The 21,932-nt window shown below is 30.9% G+C and overlaps 2 protein-coding genes across 4 annotated transcripts in view; both read right to left on the bottom strand.

The window, feature by feature from the left end:
- Positions 1-346: 346 nt before the first annotated feature.
- Lgr3 (Leucine-rich repeat-containing G protein-coupled receptor 3) lies at positions 347-10,242 on the bottom strand. The gene is made up of 20 exons (XM_018522003.1): positions 10,155-10,242; positions 9,005-9,124; positions 8,276-8,341; positions 8,100-8,202; positions 7,807-7,878; positions 7,649-7,720; positions 7,435-7,578; positions 6,488-6,556; positions 6,272-6,343; positions 6,118-6,189; positions 5,615-5,686; positions 5,027-5,098; positions 4,625-4,695; positions 4,310-4,471; positions 3,621-3,766; positions 3,059-3,209; positions 2,626-2,755; positions 2,042-2,232; positions 546-704; positions 347-477 (listed from the first exon to the last, which is right to left on the bottom strand). Exons 1-20 carry the CDS (start codon positions 10,240-10,242, stop codon positions 347-349), a joined length of 2,163 nt encoding a protein of 720 aa, XP_018377505.1.
- A 7,097-nt stretch (positions 10,243-17,339) lies between these two features.
- Positions 17,340-21,932, bottom strand: part of hrg (poly(A) polymerase hiiragi) — a 9,354-nt gene continuing 4,761 nt past the window's right edge. For 2 of the 3 annotated variants that reach the window (XM_018522083.1, XM_018522082.1), the window contains exons 8-12: positions 21,629-21,832; positions 21,290-21,411; positions 20,936-21,097; positions 20,303-20,401; positions 17,340-19,805 (exon numbers count right to left, since the gene is read on the bottom strand). In XM_018522083.1, coding sequence (XP_018377585.1) covers positions 19,752-19,805; positions 20,303-20,401; positions 20,936-21,097; positions 21,290-21,411; positions 21,629-21,832 — 641 coding nt within the window. In that variant the 3' untranslated portion in view covers positions 17,340-19,751. The remainder of the gene's footprint in view (positions 19,806-20,302; positions 20,402-20,935; positions 21,098-21,289; positions 21,412-21,628; positions 21,833-21,932) is intronic. The other variant, XR_001940599.1, reaches the window with a different exon arrangement.

Genomic DNA, 21,932 nt, shown 5'->3' on the forward strand with positions numbered 1-21,932 from the left:
TCAATAAAGCAGTAAATAATTATTCAGTAAATAATTATAGTATGTTACAAAAACTTCCTCGAGCGTATCGTAATTCATTGAGTTCAATTAAAATTACATAACAATTTTTCATTTCGTAAAGATTTCTTTCTTCAAAGATGATAAATAATAGAATTTTACTATCGTTAGTTTTAAGCTGATTATCTATTATCTATGTATGTTATGAAGATAGATCATTTATATAATTACAACCTATCAGCTTTGCAATGCACGATTGGCGCCAGTAATTTATATAACATTTAATATAGAAACGTAATATAATTAATTAAAAAAATAACTAACTTTTTCAGCCTTGTCTCTAACTGGATCAAGATTTTTCATCGTCGAAGTCAAGCAGAGGTGCCGTCTTCCTTTTATCATCATCATATTTGTTCCAGATAGGCTGTACTATGTTCTTATTAATAACCGTTTTATTGATAGTAGCTGATTCCTGCGAATCTGTAACAAAAACAATAAACGTTTTATAAGTATAGAGTTCAAATAGTTACTCATATTAGAACACAAACCTTGTCTGGAATGTTTCCTCGACATGTAGCTGCATACTTTTCCAAACCAACCCTCGTTGAGTTTTTCACGAAATTTTGGTGTGGTGAAAGTATACAACAGCGGATTAACCGTACTATTCACTGGCAGAATAAAAATCACTATCCAAGCGTGCAAATCAGCTATAAATTTTATCCATCTATTAATATTATTTAACTGTGTTATTAAATGTCTGAATTTATATTAATATTTTTGTCGTAGATTTTATACCTATTATTTTAATATACATATATTCGTATATATATATTCTGTTTTACACTACCCTTAAAAGTATTTGCCCATTTTGTCTTCCTTAATTACTTAAATAAAGAAGAATAAATTTTTCAATGCTCTTTCTATTCTTCTAGATGTTATACGTAATTCATACATAATAATAATGTTTGATGATTCTAAATTTTGCATTCTATATATACATATAAAGAAAATATAATAGAATTATTACGGAATTTAGGCATATAAAAGAAATACATACAAAAATCGGGACAGGCAAATACTTTTGAACGGTAGTAACTTTAACAATTTTAATTCGAGATTAAATCCATGAGAATAAATTAAATTAAGAAAGAGAAATCCTATTTTCGGTCAAAGCAGATCTTAGTGTTTAAATAAGTACTAAAATCCGCTTTGACTAAAATAGGACTTAACTTTCTTAATTTGAGTTATTACATTTACACCGAAATATTCGAGCGCTAAGATCCGCTTTGATCGAAAGTAGGATACACGTCTCTTTGAAACATGATATTTTTTTCATTAGTTATTGGTTATTGCCTCTGTGGTCGAAATGAGAAGACGCCTACTTATAGAAATACAGGACTTGGAAATACAAGAGATCCGGGTTTGAATCCCAGCTAAGATAATTTCCGTAATAAAATTATTTCCAGTAAGAGTCTTATTAATCAAATTATTAATATTTTTATAAAATGTTTATTAGTATAAAATATGATTATTTAGCGTATCAATTTAATATGTGATACCATTACTTTAGATAATTAATATGTGATACCATTAGTCTAGTTCTGTCTATGATTGGGTTTCAAGACTAAAAGATTTCGGCGCGCGGTTTGCAGAATTGGATATGTATATTCACACACACACATATATATACAGGGTGGGCCATCTATTGGTACGTTTTTACAGGGTGGGCCATCTATTGGTACGTTTTTAAAAGTCACACCGAATATTGAAGCACTAAGATTCGCTTTGACTAAAAATAAGATTTCTCTTTCTTAATTTGATATAATAATTTTAATTCTTTAGATTAATTTTTCACGAATGAAACAATAGAGAAAATATTTTATTCGTTTGTATGTGTGTGTGTGTATTTCTTACTATAAATGTAAAGTTGTTGAAAGATGAAGCTTAAAGACTTGCATGCATATTTATCGAGCAAAGATTGTAACGGAGATACTGTAATGGAGTCGGTGGGAACGTGAAAACTCTCATTAGCGTTTCTGCTTACGTGGCACGGGATATTTCATCATGGCGAGGATTTTCAACGCTATAATCGGTGCCCAACATGCCGCGTCTGTCAACACGATTAGGAAGAACCTGAGGGCGAACTCAGAATCGCCGACTGACAATGGCGTGGCACGGCGCGTTCTCCAGATGCTGGTGAACATTGCAATGTAAACGTAACCAATAATCATCAATCTGCAAATGAATGCAATGATAGCCTTGAAAGGCTTCCTTTCTTCCGAAGTAATATTATGGCAATCACGAAATGAGAATCGATCAAGCTCGTGGCATGTTGATTAAAATTTTTTTTACGAATGTTATACCGTTGACATAATTGAACTTATATTCGAAAATTCTGATACTATAATAATTAGATGCAATTACACATTGTAGACTCAATTCAAAAAATTAGCTATTTGAATACAATTTTTCTAAACAAATTTTAGAAATTTTGTTGTGATATATCAGAAAATCAAAGAGAAAGTCAATAAATTATAATACAGTCTCAAAAATGACAGCTGATATTCCATATTGCATAATTTAATCTATGGTTTAATTACAAGGCTTTTATAATAATACACTGTTTACCCGATGAGATTAAGTCCCAGAAAGATAAAGGCCGAGTATTCCCAGCCTATTAGATATGGATCGTCTATATGTAGAGGAAAACACATTCCATTGACACCATAGAATTTTGTACTGCTTCTCCAATGGATAACTTTTGGATCCAGGGGAAACAATTAATTCATAGATAATGATTATGGAAAATTGTTATTATTTTCTGTCGAAAAAAATCTTCAGGTTTATTAAAATGATGTGTGTAATTATAGTGACTCATATAAATATTTGAAATATGAAAAATATTGAGATGTTTATATTTTGTTATGTTGTGTAGAACTATAGGATATAATTAGTATATATATATAAAATTATATAATAAATAATAGATAAAATCAAAGAAGAATTAATTAAAAAGACATTTAAAAAAATGAAATAAAGTCATTCTTTCGCGTAAACGAACCTGGCGCAAGAGCGATAATAAGTCCGCCGATCCAGATGACGATCATCGATGAGGCTGCAGCTTGAGATGTCATGGCGTGATGACACTTCAAAGGTGCTGCGATCAGAATAAATCGCTCCACGGACATAAATGACAGGATAAGCATGGAAACCTTACCGAACAATTTATAATCATCTATTTTAATTTTGATATTTTTAAAAATATTCTCTAATATCAATTTATGTCTAACTGTAATTTATATCTAACTATTAAAAAAAATTAGAAACGCACGAAAAGGCAGTTATATTTAAATCTATTGAATTCGTTTCAGGAAGTATATGGTCTGCGTATCGATATGTATTTGAGCGATGATTGCGATTTAAATCGCAAATGCTTTACAGTTAATTACGTAAAATTAAATATACTATTACATATAATATTGCTAACATATGTCGACTTTGTCACGGTGTCCAGATTTCGCTGAACAGTAGCGTAAGCGGTCATTATAAATAGTACCGTTAAATAGCAATTGTACGTTGCGAATTGAAAATTGTGGGATTCAGCAAGGTGTTAATGTGCATACCTCGGATGATGTCATCGCCAACGCTCCTAAGAGTATGCAGGGCCATGAGGACATCCATATACTTGCTTCCTCTTTGTAGTTATCGCGAAACCTCGCATCTTCTATGGCGATTATGAAGAGGTATATTCCCATCAACATGTCGGATACTATAAAGGATTACGTGACTTTACCGTCCTGTAATTTATAGTGAGCCTAACATTAATATGCTCGATCGATCATCGTGTTGCGCTTTATTGTGAACCGCAAACTATGATAACTCGCGTGCACTTCGTGATTCGGTACGTACCACGAATCATTTGAATATAGGGATTTATACTGTCGTTATTTTGTGTCTATGTCTGTCTAATTATGCGAGACAACGGCAGCGAGCAGTTATTGTAAATTTTGAATTTTCAAAAATTTTACTCAACATTTTTTTTGTTTCTTTCAGTTTATTATCAAAAGGATGATATTTAAGATAATAAAATTAGAAAATTATTTTTACCATAGCCCCATATTTTTATATAATTATTGTATGCTGCGATACTTAAAAATTATTTTGTTTTTTCTAATTTTTTTAATGTTTGAATTTGACGATAATTTGTTATCAATTTGCTTATTTTTTAGTAGTCTTTTTTTTAATACGAGAAGAGGTTTTTTTACACAGCAATTGCATAAATATCTCGCTAAGAATACATTTAAACAATTACCTGCGAGATTTCGGATAATGATACTCAAAACACGATTCTCATCTTTAGCGGTAAATCTTCCCCACAGAACGAGGCTATTACCGAGACAAGTGAGACAAGATATGGTCCAAACAGCAGCCCTTAATAGAGGCTTGTCCAGCAAATGAGACATCGATGACACACCTTCAGAAAAAGAAAAAGAGAAAAAGAGGAAAAGAGAGAGAGCATTGAATCATCTTCCTCGACATACATCTTGCCGCCTTTGATTCAATATTGAATTAATCAGTTGTTATTTCAATTTAAGTAGTTTTTATCTAATCGCGATGTACGCCTTACCATCGCTAGTTGGTCTACATTTCTGCACCTTCGGCGCGTAAGTCATGCAGTAGTGAAATTTCTTGAAATATCTGAAAAATTTGATATCTTATGTTATTGATTATAATTAAATTATCAAACAGAAATCTTAAAGTGGTCTTAAAGTTTAATGAATTTAGAAATTACAAATTATGTATCTTCAATTTTATTTTCTATTTTTCAAGTCTAAAGTGAATTTTAAATCTAATTAATATACAGAAAAATATATTAAAATATCAAAGATTCTGGAAAAATTACATTATGATTGCAAGAAAGCAAAGATCACTACTTTTTAATTATCTTAAAAATAAAAAATTCTTTTGTTTATAAAAAAGAACGCTATGAGTTACAATAGTTACATAATTACAACAAGAAAAAACATACACGAAATCGAGCCTTGGAAACACGTCGAATGCGTTTTTATCCATATTATCCATGTTTATATCTTCGACACTTCTGAAATGTTTTATAATGAAAAAGCGTTAATTACTTATTCTATTAATTTGTACTGATATAAATTAATAAAGGACAGATTTATTCATAAAATGAATATAAAAAGTTTGTGCTACTATAGTTTCATATTATTATTATTATTAAGTCGGAAAAACCGCTCACGTAGCTTGAAACTTACAGAGAGCGAAGATTATTCAAAGGATTAAAAAGCGTCATTGATAACTCGACGACAGGATTGTAACCGATTAATCTGGAAGAAGATGAGATTATATCATGACTAGCACTGCTAGAGTAATGGATCTTATTTTCAAACAGATTCCAGTTTACACATACAAGCTTAAATTATAATTAAAACCGGTTACGCTCGCGAGTACGTGACGTTTCCATAGCACTTTCGCGAACAGATCTTTAGCGTTAAGTATCAGCGAATAGAGCTCAAGCACGTATGTAGCTTAAACATTTTGTAGTAAGGCTGATTATCACGCTGGTTGATATTATAACACGGATATTTATACTTACAGCTTCGACAGATTATTCACGGACTGGAACACGTTTGACGGTATCGTGACTATCCTGTTGTATGCCAAGTTACTGAAACAAGGCTGTATTTTAATTGTGTTCGATCGTTGATATCTGATTTATAGTCAATCCATTAGATGCAGTAGAGTTTGCCATTAATAACGGTCGAGATAAAATGTAGTTTCCAATTTCTAACTGTATCTGCGTCATCGTCTGTTGTACGGTAATAAATCTTCAATACTTCAACTTTGAACAGACGCGAATTACAAATATATAAAGAAACAGACAATAAAAAATTAAACACTGTGTTTAATTATATTTGTATTACGATTAGAATAAAAAAAATCCGGAAAGTTACTTTGAAAGATAATCGATTGCGCAATTTGACACGATAATATTGAATCGACGATCGGAATGACACGAGATTTTATTCTTCAGTTACAATAACCAAACGTTAGTACCGTTAACTTGAAACCGAGTCACATTAACATTTATGCACTTACAGCTCAATAAGTTGTTGCAAATTCCGAAACGCGTTCTCGTCGATGCTGCTTATGCTATTGTCCTCCATACTCCTGAATCATCGTTGAGCCGTTAGCTCGCATGAATCTTATTAACAATGACAGTAATCGCTTCCGTAATCTACTTCGTACGTACAGTGATTTTAAAGCGGGGCATCCGGCAAAGAGATCTTCCGTTATTGACTCGAAGTGGTTTCCGTCCAATATTCTAAAACGCGATTTCGGAAAATCAAACGTATATGTATACATTTTCTATTTTTATTTATGTTCATATATATATATATATATATGTAGAAATATGAATAAAAATATAAAAATGTATACATATATACATCTATACATATAAGCTCACATTTCTGTCAACTCCGATAACCGTGGCAGCTTTAAAGCGGATGTTGTTAACATGTTCTTACTCAGGTTTCTATTTGTAAATAAAAAAGAGCAGGTCAACGTGTTATTAATGATAAACTTATTATCAATCAACATCATATGATTATGAACGATGCAATCCTACTAACAGTTACATTGGTTAATTATACTAATTATTAACAGTGATTCTTACAACCAAAAAAAAGTATTATGACATGTGGAAAATTAATTTTTTTTCGAAAGAAATGACGCTGATAAATTTCCACAATTAACTATATTTTGTTGCAATTTACCTCAATCTCTGATTCCATTGCATGGAATTTGCATATTAGTCGTTTCGTATTCAAGCTATCGCGAAATTACCGTACGCATCAAGGAAGCAATCTACAAACAGATCTACATTTTTGTAACGATGCGCTCTAGACTGACGCACTGATTATATACAGTAAATAATAAGCGTGTTTATCATACATAGATTAGATTACTCGAAAATTAGCAGCTGATTTCAACAATATCATTATTTTAGACCGTATATGTGAGAAACACAATCAATACTAGAAATTTAAAATGCTTATTACAGTCGAAGCTGGATCTTCGTTGCTTAAATAATTATTATTTAAGCAACGAAGATCCAACTTCGACAGCTGATTTCAAACTTTATTTTGTATAAATCACATACCTCTGAAAGTTATAAACAATACTAACAATACAAAAGGAGATTTTAAATAACAATGTTAAAGTATGAATAACATATATTAAGTAAAAAGAAACGCGTTAAATATATAACGCAAGTATATATTTATTTTACAATATAGAAAGCAAGTATTTATTTCACAATGATAGAAAGTTAACAGGTTGAGATCGTCCATAATTTTTTATAATTTAACACAGTAGAATTATATAAAATGGTTTTATACTGAGACAGTTTACATCAAATATGTAGTAGTGCTGTCTTTTAGGTCAGAAAAATCTGCCGTCACAATTTTATTTTGATCCAGTAGCAGAGTTTCTAATTTATCTAGTCCCGTTAGATGTCCCGGTAGTATTTCGCTGATGCTATTATTTGTGAGAATTCTGTACAGATAAACGAGTTTCATTTGTAGACACTTTTCAAAGTGTTATTAATCATTTAATTTATACTCACAACCAAAACAACTTAGATTGATGAAGGAAGACTCCTTTTTCTAATTTGATTATATTATTATTATCGAGATATCTGAAATTACAAACTGTAAAGTTTATGCAGTTTTCTATATTCTTCATCTAAAAACAAAGACATTATGTACAGCAAGGACAACTTACAACAAGCGTATCTCTGGATATCTTGATAATGCATCGCGAGATAAATATGTGAGCAAATTGTCGGTGAGAAAACTGCAGAAGTTGTACATCCATGTGAGTAATTAATAGTGTCATTCTCTCTCTCTCTCTCTCTCTCTCTCTCTCAGAGAATACATATTTAATTGATTTAAATCCATCCATAACCAAGTAAATCAATCACTTTGAATCGTTAATACTATTAGTTACCAAACGTGTAACAAGTTTTGCTGTATGAAAAGATTTGTCACAACAATAATATTTTCTGTGAAACGTACATTGCCGTTACATTCGATGACAAGTTTTTAGGGACATCGGTAAAATTCGTACAAGTTGCACGACACGCATCGTAGGTGCATTTAACTGGAGCGTCAAATGTATCTGCGACGAAAAGTAAAGAAATTGTTATACATAGCAAATATTGCGTATCTGTCGTGTATTTTTATGATGTTACCGCAATTGTTTGAGTTTCCCCAGTTTCTTTCTTTCATAAACCAATCCCAGTTTCCGTACATGTCAACTGCGCAGAAAATTTATGAATTAGAGAAGCGAAATCTGTCGTATAATTAGAAAATTAGGATAATCTTTTTTGCTTCGTACAAATGAAAGTTACGATAGATGAAAGTTATAGCGAATTCGATTGGACGCACTCAGTACGCACTGATGCGTACATACTTTGATGTAAAGATACTTAATATAATAAATATAAAAACAGGTTAAACCGTAAAATCCTTTACATATTTTGTTGTACTGTTAAGTAAAATCTATCTTTTATAATTCGATATATTTACATTTCATTTTACGTTTAGATTAATTAGTAAGTATACGGCTTTAATATGCATCAGTGCGCACTAATGCGTCCAACTAAATTCGCTATTAGAATGCTATTAAGATTTGTTTTCACAATATGTGAAGTTATCTCAAGATTAAAGATTATAAAAAAATTTATGAATGAATTTTATTGACAAATTTTTAGTAATCTCTTTAATCTTTAGGTAACTATATATATTGTATATTGTAAAAACAAGTCAAAATATGTGTTGTTATTAAGATGTTTGTGGAGTAACAAATAATCAAGTCTTCATGAAATAATAAAATTTGTACTACCATTTGAATTAAAATTAAAATAGACTTGACAAGAACTATGGTTAAGTAATTAATGTAGATATGATTTGAAACATACAACAATTTTCTGTGGATTCATCGTCGCTATGTGGACAATCCGGGACGCCATTGCACCAGCTACGTTGCGGCATGCATGTGGTGCTGTTGAGACACTGGAAGGTACCGATGGGACATTTATCTGAAATATAAAATTTAGCGAAAATATGTCACAGTTTTTATGGTTAGATTCTTAATTACATTTTCGTAGTAAATTGTATCATAAAATTGCGAGAATTGTTCTTCTGCGAAAATGTTTATCACGTATGTAGACGATTATTTAACATGCTATTGTTTTTATTTGTGTTAACAATGTAATCTTTAGTCTCCCGCCATATTTCGAAGGACGCATTTTTATCTTATAAAAAAACGGCGAATACGTGCTAAGGAATAGAAAATAGTTATTAAGTAGTTTGTTAAACGTGTTGACAATGTTTATTCACTTATGGTCTGCTATACCATGAAAAAAAAAGATATTTAGATAAATACAAATAATAAATAAAGATTTTATATAGTCATACACATTTTCTTTTTTTACAATATTTACCATAAACGAATTTTTCCAAAATATGCAATGGATATTCCTTACAAATAAGAAAATAATAAATTTTTATTTTCAGCGTTTTAATCAGAACTGTCAACAATATTTATAATTAATGAAATTTAATTATAATGTTATATAATAATATTATAATATATATATTTATCTTTCTCTTCAAAGCTAATAATCTTTGTTAAAATATCTTATAGAAGTAAATTTAAAGTATATATAATCTCTTGAAAAATTATTTGGAGTAATAAAAGTTAATAATGAGATCTGTTTAAATAAATCCATTTGTACATTGTTAGAAATGTTTCCTTTAAATGTAAATGAAGCTCGCGAACGAAATTAAAAGTAATGAATGTTTTAACTGAAAACTAAGCTACTACTAGCAGTTACTTAAATGTAATAAACGTGTATATAAAATTTCATAAAATTTTATGAAAAGTATATTAAATTTCATAAAGTTTCATGAATAATTAAATTTCATGTATATGTACACAAATATATTTTTCAGTTATAAATACATTAAATTTAATGTAATATCGTGAAATTAAATTCAGATTGTGTAATTTAAAAGTACATTAAATTTCATGAAATTTTTAACAATGTAGGTCTAAATAAACCATACCTTGATTTAAATAATACATAAGTCCAGAAAGCAAGCAGAGTATTGTAATCAGTGATGCACCGACGAGTACGATATGTTTATATCTCATAATTTTTTAATGTATTTGCTTCCTTTAGTTACGAAATTTAATTTAATTTTTCAAAAGATTAATTATATTTTTTAAATTTAATTGGGGATTAAGAAACACTGTCTAATACTATTTTGTAACATGAATGTTAATAATTATTTTTGACGTATTTTTGCTTACTGAATATGAATTGGTTAACAAAATTTGATTAGCACGTCACAATTTTGAAAAAAATAGCATTAACGAGAAAAACATGATAATTTTGATGGTTTTCATAATACAGTATAATGTAGCATCAATACTAATTTTTTTCTATATCTCATTAATGCCATGTGAAAATATCAAATTTTAGCTTTAAAATGCATTTTGTTCGTTCCTGTATGATTTTTTATTTTTGAGATATATTAATTAAAAAATTTACCATGTAATACATGTAGGTATCTATATGTATGTTTATATGTGTATATTACAAATACAAAAAATATATTAAATGTTAATATTTTCGCGTGGCATTAATGAAACTTAAAAAAAAATTGGAATAAAAATATTATAATATTATAAAAAACTGTCAAAAATGTTATTTCTTGCTTCTGCTATTTTTAAAAAATTATGGTGTGATAGCTAAATTTTAAAAACGGATTCCTCTTCAACAAGTAAAAGTATATCGAAATTGACTATTTATGCTCGTAATGAAAAAAAAGATCAAATTTTGTTGGACAATAATTATTTAGATCACTATATACTGGATTTTTTTACGAGTGCCGTGTAACTGGCTGGCTCTCAAAACGCTAACTGCATGACGCTAGTTGCATCCGTCTGCTCGTGATGTAAGCTCCAATATATTGCACACGCGCTCTTCGTCGACCCTGAAAGAGCTTTTGCTGTGTGTTTCTTCCAATCCTTCAGACAGCCATCTCCTTCACACATAAGCATAGTAACGTGCGTTAATAAGACTTACCGCAGAGGTTGCAAAATTCTTAATTTCTTGCAGTCTTATATTACGAATGTCGCATCCCATTATAGGATAACATAATGTAAAATTTCATAAGAATTATTTCTCAATCACTGTAGTAATAAATAAATAAATATATATTATTGTCGGTATTATTGTCGTAAAAACAGAAATATAAATTTTTAAATTATTTGAGAAAATGATTCTGTTTTACAAATAACTAATTGTAAGTTTTGAAGACAATATTTAATAGTTTAAATAGTTTTAAAATAATCCTTCTAATATGTTTTTAAAAATAAAATAAACAAAATAGAAAGATTTTAATTGTATGCAATAATTAACGTTGAATTGATTAGTCTTATAAGAAGGATGTACTTTCAGAAATAAAGCTATTAAAAAGAATCGCTATTTGCTGAAGAATTTGTCATTAAAATTGCTTGCATGTTCGATTCACACGAGTGAATTGACATTTCATCGATATTTCACACGATCGAGAACCATGGAATTAGGGATTCGTAAAAAAGTAATATCAATTTAGACTCATTACAAGAATACATGAAGTTTCCGGCGCGAAAAGTTGAGCTATTTTCTGTATTCTAAGAAAACTGTTTTTGTGCTTCAATACATTTAAATTTCTAATCATTATTGTTTCTCAGAAAAAGTTTTGCGCATTTGGAACGTGCAGTTTGGAATTATTCAAGCGAAAAGAATCATTAACGAAAATATAGACACATTTAACGCACAGTAATTTTTGTCAATCATTTTCACAAAGTTGAGAAATAGAGGAAAAAATTTGATTTTATTAATTGACTCGCGGTTCTCGCAATTCCGATCATTTAAAACTTCAGGTTCGATGAAAGATTATGCAATATTTTATGACGAGCATATGTTGACATAGAACAAGTTGGTACTTTCGATATCCGGTTTGTGGATGGAAAATAACGTCCAATTTTATTTACATCATGTAAATCACAAGCTGTACATTTTTGTTCATTATAAATTTAATAAAAAATATACATAATATCAACAAGATGTTAAGATGATTTTACCTTATGAGAACATTAATCGTGTGGAAAAAATGTAATGTTCTGACGGAAAAGAGATCAACTGTGGCTTGCTGGTAATGATGAGGAGAAACGTGAGGGAAGTATGGTAATAATTCTACAAGTAGGATGATTTGGCGCAACATAGCGTCAATATTATTCGTTACGTCAGTAATATCAATTTTTTTTGTGTCTATACTTACTGTTTTAGAAACTGCATTCTTCAACTGCATTATATTCAGTAAATATTATGAAAATTTAGATTTTTCAACAATAATTCAGCTCTTTCAAGCGACTTTTATTTAAAATTTTACGCTTGAATCGTTGATTAGAAATATCAGATATAAAATTGTTGTTACTTAAACAAATAAAGTATAATACTTATTTGCTAATTAATTTCTACAATATCTCGATGCCATGCATTAAAATCTCCAGTGACTTGACATTATCCTGTAAATAACGAAGGATTCTGTAACATTTTCGACAGGTCCCGACAATTGTACTCTTCCGTACGAGGTAACATATCAATTCCCATGATATATCAGAGACGCCTTTTTGCGCTCTATTTTGTCTATTTTGTGCCATTTTATTTAAATATTTTTTTATGTTTTATAATTTTGGCGACATATTTATTCCAAAAGAAAATAATTGATTTTTTCTAAAATAATAAAAATAGGCCTATATATGAGCCCAGTAAGGACTTAGTGCTAAAATATTAAAAACAATAAACAAGTTTTATTAAAATATACGTTTCGATCTTCAAGGATCATTCTCAATGTTAAAAATTAACAAATTTAAATTTAAACGGTATATACTAATTGCCATCATTTTAAATAATTAACAACGTTAAAATAACAAAATTTATCTTAAAAACTAATTGCAACTTAATTGCAATTGTCAACGAATATCTTGTCGATCGGACTCCGCATGGGTTAACATGTAGGACGAAATTTTCATAACAATAAAGTCTAAAAATTATGATATAAAATTAAATCTCAAGTCGTTGCAATTCATCATAATAATAGAAACCACAATTGAGCTTCTCTGTAATAAAGGAACTCAGAAACTCAGCCATGAAACATTACTATACTAAAAAAAAAAAATCACGTCACAAAGTTACATAATAAAATCACGTAATGAATTGTTCCAAATCAGTATGTGATTTTTAAAATCATGTTATTTGAAAAATTATTTTATTTTACCGGTATAAAATGACAATCGAGTCAGTGCGTCTTCTAATGCTGTGCATTGCTCGATCGTGAAAGCCGTTATACTTAATGGCCGGAAAGTTTTACATCTTTTCTCTGGAAACGTTCGGCACGGTAATTCTGATGATCTCTTCGCGAATGTTTCCAACAGGATAATTATGGATATCTGAAGCGCGACCGCTTTGTGTTTCTGGTTCATTTAATTTACCTATAAATAAACTGCAAGGAGAATTAAACGGTATGATGCAGCTGCGCTCCGTTGCAGATGGTAAAGGCGATTTCGAGAATCACATAGTTCATAAATTTCAAACTGAGAATGCATTATTAGTGATTCGAGAAGATGCACGAAATCCTTGTTTATTTTTTTGCAATCAATAAAAAAGGCTTATTTAAAAAATCGACATCAATATAGCTTTATTATATATACGACGTATTGATACTATACTTTAGCGCTTTATAGTTCATATATAATACATACATACCTGTTTCTGCAATTTATTACTTGTAAGTGATAATTATGTCACATAAATCTTGTAGAATTACAATACCTTTTTAAATTAACCTAATTATATCTTTAAAATGCTGTGCAGTAAGTTATGCAGTACTTATGATAATTTGATTGATAATTATTGTATTGATGATTATTGACAAGGAAAACTGTAAATTTGTCATTCAAACGGAGAATTTCAATGAAACGTCAAAGGTTGTACCATAATTGACTGCACATAGACCACAATGTTAAGAATAGTTATAATATCTGGGATGATGGATAGGGTCATATTTATAAAATCTGTCAATCACGGCAAGACGGAACGACCACACGTAATTGAAAACAATTTACCGATGTCACTCAAATCGTTCCGCCTTAACACGGTCGACGTTTCGTTTTTTTGGCTGAAGGAGTTGAAAGAAAAATTTATTTGTGTTTATTCAGGAGAGATACAGAGTGTACAATGTTCACAAGATACAAATTATAGATGCCCCTGCTCAATTTTTCATTTGTGCTATTGTCGATTGGTTGCGCAACAGATCGGTGATCATTATCGCGCACGTGCATACAGTATTCACGATCTATGCGCGGGTGATGCACACTCGGTCGACGCGCATTCGAATTTTCATGAGAATGCTCGGAAAACAAAAATAACATTTGCGAGAGAAAGAGAGATGGAAAAAGCGTTATCTCGCGGTTGTATCGTAAAGTCGGTATATGCGACTGCTCACAGAAGTGCATCACGTACGAGCACGTACGGTCAATGTGCACGTAACAAATATAATTTATTTTACAGTAACTCATCGGATACGTTTCTCGAGAATTGCGACTGTACGCGTATAAATTCATGAAGGTTTCCGCGTACGGTATTTCGTATGATTTCGGTAATCAAACGCATCATGTATTGGAAAAAAAAAAGAGGTTCGATCGCGACACAAGACGTGAGATCCTAAGAGTGATCCGTAACAACATCCGCGCGATAAAATCATATGCATCGATTCCGCATTTCCCGCGACATAAATCCTCGCGACTGACTTCGTTCTTTTTTCCTCCTTCAGCGTATATTTCCCATTTCTGTCTCGTGTTTCCTCTCCCTTTTTTTCTATATATAATAAAAGATACGACTGCGGATAAGAGAGATGTAGCATTTCCCTTCCTGTTACCCCCTTGCCGCACTATCGAAATTGCAAGACGCCCACGTCGGCCAACGGTGGTGGTTTTCAGGAGAGGGAGAGGCTAATGCGGGGATTGAGAATGTGCTACAGACATGTCTAGCTATCTCCGAGATAGAGAGAAAGAGAGAGAAAGAGAAAGAGAGAGAAAGAGAGAAAGAGGTACGAATCGGGCGCGTGATAGCCGCGAATCGGTAAAGGAGATAAGATTTGGCATACAAGGATAACATTGATGTTCACTATTCGCGATCCTCGGCCTCCATTCGCCGATAGGTACCTCATCTGTCCGCTAGCGATCGTGATAACGGTCCACATTCTTATCGTACGCCTAAATTCTCGTTCAAGCTCTGTGCAAAGTATAATACAATCCCTGAACCTTAGAATTTAGGAGATAGGTGATAAACGTCCGGAATATACGGACAATTAGTCGATGAGTTTAATGTATTGAAACAATGAGTGCTGCAATGGATGATCGGGGATTAGTGCAATAAGATTCGATAGTACGGAAAATTGATGTGATAAAAGAGATTTATGCGACAGATTCGAATGCCATGGCATTTATGATCGAGAATTCTCTGATGATGCGTGCGCGTGCATTTCTTTAATTGCATACAGCTTGTTTTGTAGGAGAAACAATAATAATAGAAGCTTCACGTAGATAATATCAGTAGCAACGATGATGATAACAACTTGAGTGCGACACGCAATGAGACATAGGAGAAATATTAATAAATTAAACGAAAAAATTTATTTCGAAAGATACTTGAAAGAAAAACTGCATTATTCCAAATTCATCTAAACGGAGAATTTTTATAAATTTTAGTACGGTCATTCACATAAATCATCATGAGATTCTTAACTATCCCGTTTATTCATAACTACATACAATGTAATAATTATGTTTGATGTGAGTAATAAGTATGGATTAAAAAAAACTGAAAATTTTTGAAAATTATTCGGTGAAGTGCCTGTACAATACATTATTGATGAAAACGTTAGCATCTTTGTCACATTTTATTGCATGATGCCATTTGAAATGTGAATTCGCGAAGTTCTTCGATTAATCGATATCATTTTCTAACTAAAAAAATGGCTCTGCATAAGAAAAAAAACGTATTGCACCGTAATATTCTTTGCGGAACTTAATTATTCCATGCTATATGGAAAACATAATTTTATAAGTATCTAAGAATTTAGATATAGATCTAAAAATAAGTTGAATTATTAATATAATTAGAGTATGATACTCCAAAATGTGATGTGATAATGCTGGAAAAATATTCTAATAATCAACTTTACTTCCACAATTATTTTGATGAATTATTATGGATCAACTAAATTATTTTTAGATTTATATCTAGTTAAATTTTTAGATGCTTCAGCAAAATCGTTTTTCCGTGTAAAAATACACATTACGTGTCTCCGCAAATTGAACTTTCGTTAGTTATAATTATATACGTGCGCGTGTATATGTACATGTGTGTATATTTACCAGAGTTGGCAAAAAATGTTTTTTTTTAAAAAGAACAAAACATTGTGTTTTAAAAAAATATGTTTTTAATGCTTCGTACATATTTTCAACAATATTATTACAAATATTTTATACTTCTAAAATCGATCAAGCATGTTTTGAACAGTTTAAAATACGATTTTTACCAACTCTGACATTCACACATCTACATACCGTTAAATGTTAATAAATTACATGACGAAATGAATGAATGTCCAATTTGTTGGAGACAATCATTGTGACACGTTTCTTTTGTCGCCAAATAAAAATCCTAAGTGTATCAACTGTATAGACTTAAAGAACTTTATATTTATACAAGAGAAAGACGTTAATAACAAAAACAGAAATGTATGCATGAACAAAATGTTTTTTCCAATGGTGCGTAAAAATTCTATTTATGAAAATATTTGAGCTTCGCACAAATCTTGGATTTGGCAAAGTAAGATTAGGCAAGCAATTTAAGAAAATATAAGAGCTACAAATATTTTTGTTTAGAGAGAAGTATCAAATAAATTTATTTGCAGAACAAAAGACGTTCGACATTTTAATGATATGTCGATGAATGAACAAGTCTCATAATGTACTAAAATTTTCTCATACAATATAATCACGAAGAATTTTTAGACAGATATTTACGGACAGACATAACGAATGAAGTATTTAATCATTACTGTATTGAGTATCGCTGTACGTTATGCATACATTTACGTATTGATTAAAAAAATGAGTAAACTTGAGTGACTTTATGAGGAGATTCTGCAATTAATAAAGTTTGAAAAGAGAGAGAGCGATATTTTAAAGAAATAAAAATAAATGAGAGAAGCGATTATTTACTAATTTCAAAACAAATTTGTCCGATCTCATCTGTGCGTTATGAATCGAATGATTTCTAAATCATGAATGTTAAAAATAAAATCTAGGAAAAAATATAGGGAAAAAGATCCTCTCTTTTTACGTGGAATCTATACAGGAGAGCAATTACGATGTCGATCGTTAAACTCATAAAATAAATCCATGACTATTCCACGGTACCGTACGATCATTAATAATGAATTTGATTGGATACATTTGTGTATACTTATGTATCTAAACAAATTCGTTGTAATTTCTTATATGCTAAATTCTTTAAAGAGAGGGTCATGTTTTTAATTATATATCACACACAATACGTGTGGAAAGCAAAAGGAGGTTTATGATTAAACCAACTGGCCTAGTCTTCCTTGTACGGTACTGTAATATACCTCAATCCCAGATTCAAGCATAGAATTAGCATGAATCCATGAAAAAGTAAAGAAATAAAGTAGCTCTATTACTGTTTCTTAGTACACAGGAAAACATGTATTCCGATCAATAAATAAAATGACTCGTTGAGATAAGCTTTGAAAGAGTGAAACTTCATCATCTCAGGCGCATCTACGAATATATATACACAAATAACGGAATGATTCCTAATCACTGAACATTGAGTCATGACACTTGCAAAGCGTTATAATCAACATTTTCATGTTATACTTAAAATTTAATTAGTAATTACCGTTAAATTGTTTATATTGCATTAATAAAAATTCCAACATAACAACTGAGTTACCAGCGATGTCGATTATGAAAGAGAAGTGATAGTTCTTCTCATATTTCTCAATACTAATACGAATTGCGTCTGAATTTAAGTTGTCAAATATTACTCTGCAAGTACTTGATTTTTACGTATACTGCAGTATTCGCAAGTTTCGTTTACAAGTACCAAAGAATGAACATCAAATACCTTGTAGCATACGATTAGTGGACATGCCTTTAACACATGAATCGAGGACTGTAATAGGCGAGAAGATAATCGGAATCAGGATCAAGGATCAGAGCTGTAGACTGGGAGCGAAGGTAGTTGAACACCTGAAAAAACTCACCGATTGGTGACAGGTGGTTTCAATCATTCAAGTGTCAGCCCAATTCTAATTCGTTAAAGCTATAACTTTGTTTCTGAGCAAAAACTAAAAGGCGGCTCCATACGAAACTGTTTCACGCAATATAATCATCAATAAGATAGTCAATGGCCTATTTGGGATGTTTTATTTGCAAGTTTCTATTCTTATCTTCCTAAAGTGACTATTATCTACGTACTTTGTAAATGAAACATCCTCGGGTTTATGCCAGTGTCGGTGATTCTTGTAATGCAATTACATTATCGATTGCATTACAGTTATATAGCGAAAAATAACGAAGAAAACCATTATTAGCGTCTTTCTTTACGTGCACAATGGTAAGCTTCGGGAGCAAACAATATTCTATACTGCAACTTGCATGGAATATCTAATTCTTATAAATAATAGCAACATTAAGTATCGCGTAAATAATAATTCATACTTAATACAAACAGTAAAGCGTATTAAAACGCTAACAGTACAATACTGTTTGCAAGTCCCTAAATAGGTAGATCACGGCACGTAACTTGCATACGAGTAATAAAGTATATCAGAGCTACTTACAACTAAATCATATGCATATGCATTTTTAAAGCATATTCCGCAGTGCATTATAAAAATGCACTTTATATAAGAATATATTTTATATTTTGTGTTTTTTTTCTAACATGCGGAAACACTCGCAAAAATACGGAAATTTCCATACATGTAATTTTCTCGATCAAACTATTTTTGCTCGTCATGTAAATTATGTAAAATTATGTTACATCAAGTATTATCAAATCTTAAGTTCCTTGTTCAAGTGTTTATCGATAAAAAAAAAGTAATGTAAATGATATATACAAAAAGGAAATATAAAAAGTATGATTACTATTGTTTCCAAGCGAAATAGATTTAACCTTGGTAGCAAATTTCTTTCAACTATGCGTCTCAAAACTATTACTCCAGTGATATAGATGACATCACAGACACTGGCACAATCGCTTAAGCTTTCAGCGTAATTGTTCCCATTGACTGTTGATGTTGTTTTTTATAATACTATTAATTATAGTGTCTCACATAAACACATAAATCGTCATCGATTGATTCCACCTGGACAGCTTCCTCCATTGCGCTGTTTTGCTTTTACGAAACGAAGGACTTACAGTGGGCAGTGGATGGTTGCATGAGAAATGTTTACAGTCTAGATGACCCAGAGGAGCATCTGTGGATTGATGTGAGATAATAATTCCACGATGATCAAGTGCATACGAATCCTTCCTGCGCTACTGAAGTTGTACTAGTAGGTCCTTCCTAAACAACAAATATACATCAAGGAAGAATAAATTATATTATTAATTGTCGTGAATAAAATATTAAGTTTATCTTAATGCATTTCCATTCGATGAAATATAAATTTTGCGATTGAGTGCCTTCATGAAATAAAGAAGAAATTATTTAATTTGTTATGGCATATAAATTTTCCTATTTCTTAGCTTTAAGATATTTTTTAGAATCACGAAATATATAGGTAAATTGCTACTGATGTTTACATTTCTAGCACATCTAGAGTTCTGTATCAAGCAAAAGAAAATATATCAATAGATGAATATAATGTAAAAAAAGCAGATAATATTAAATATGTTACGTGTTATCATGCGTCTACTCTTTTTTACTTCTTACCTAGCAATAAGATGAAGAAAAAAATTTTGTGATAAATTACAATTTTTCACTTACTATGTTTTATTTTCATGTTTAAATTAATCTTATCTTGTTATAAAGATTATTATTCATTATGTACAATATCTTACGTCCTTATTAGTTGATAGATTCGGTTTGTATTCATCCATACTGAAGCCAGAATTACTATCTTCTCCACAAGATTGAACGACTAACGTTGTGTTCTCCGTCTAGAATAGGATAAACGTTTATAAAAAGATTAGACGATTGAAGTGATGCATATAAATGTAAAGAATTACATTTAATGATTAATGTTGTTGTTCTCCATCTAGAATAGGATAAACATCCATAAAAGGATTAAATCAATTCAAAGTGATATGTACAAGATATCCGGTCATAATCGGATCATCTCCTATGGGTACATAGAGTAGATTAAGCTGTATCAAAGTCCTGTAAAATTTTGCAATTTTTATAACAGTTAACAACAGAGATATTAATTAGAAATCTAATGAGATTGACAAATAAGTGTATCCGCTCGGCCTATCGACAATTTCTAATTAATTTTTTGTTAACTATTGCAAAAATTGTAAAATAGTATAAAATTTTTCCATTTAATTTCGTCCGCTCTACTTACCCATGAGAGATGATCTGACTATTACTGAACACTGTATAAACGTAATATTCATTACATATAATTCTATATATTTAGATGAATTTAAAATATTTTCTTTTTCCTTCGATTATATTGTATATATGCTACCCACTTGTTCTTCCGCCTCATTGATTCGCCGCTTTTTTCCACACGCATCAAGCGTCTGATCTGATAATCTCTTTCTGCTACTTGTATCGCCTTGACTCCGCGGCGATACACTACCACTGTTTCCATTTCCAGCAATGTTGCCGTTCCGGTGCATACTGCTAGAAACCTGCGAAAATTGTATAGTAAGTATGTAATTGGATATTTTAAATTTCAATTTCTAGTGAGTGAAATATAATTGAACTGCTTATAAAATATAGATCTATACTCTCTTGTACAATATATATGCAAACATTCTGTAAACAACATAAAATCATCAATGTTAAAATAAAATTCAAGTATTAGAGTATGTTTCCCATACCTTCCTCTCCTTTTTCAGTAAACTTGGCGATACATAAGTGTGCAAATCCTTCCTTTTTACATGTTTAGCCTCGATCCACATTCCCTCCTTGAACATATTTATTTGTTCTGCTTGCCTTTCAACTATAAGAAATACATATATAGTTGTATATTCCAAATGTGTATAATTTATAAGCTATCGATTAAGTGTACTTAAAACTCAATCGGGACAGCCGTTACTGAGATCCGATAATCTTGATCTGGCGCAATTCGCCGGTTCGCGTAAAGGAGGCACGGCAGTGTTTCATGCCATGTCTTAGCGCCGAGACACTACCATGTCTCCAGATAGTAAAAAACCTACCTGTATCCACAAAGGATTTGATATCGTATGTGAGGTCAACGTTGATATTCTCGCCCTTTTCGCTTTTCTCGCTCTTTTCGCACTTAGAAAAAGCCAGGCCGATGAACCACATAGAACAATGTTTGCCCGATTCAGGATTCAATGGTGGAAAAGCCTCCGGATTAACATGTGCCAAAGTAATATGAGGATTCCTTTCCAACATACCTGTGAGAATGGTTATGATTTTGCCAATTTGGCATCCGCGAGTTATTAGTATCGTAATATATATACATATATATATATATATATATATATATATTAAATA

Source organism: Trachymyrmex cornetzi, unplaced genomic scaffold (genome assembly GCF_001594075.2).
Source record: "Trachymyrmex cornetzi isolate Tcor2-1 unplaced genomic scaffold, Tcor1.1 scaffold127, whole genome shotgun sequence".
NCBI classification, from domain to species: Eukaryota; Metazoa; Arthropoda; class Insecta; order Hymenoptera; family Formicidae; genus Trachymyrmex; species Trachymyrmex cornetzi.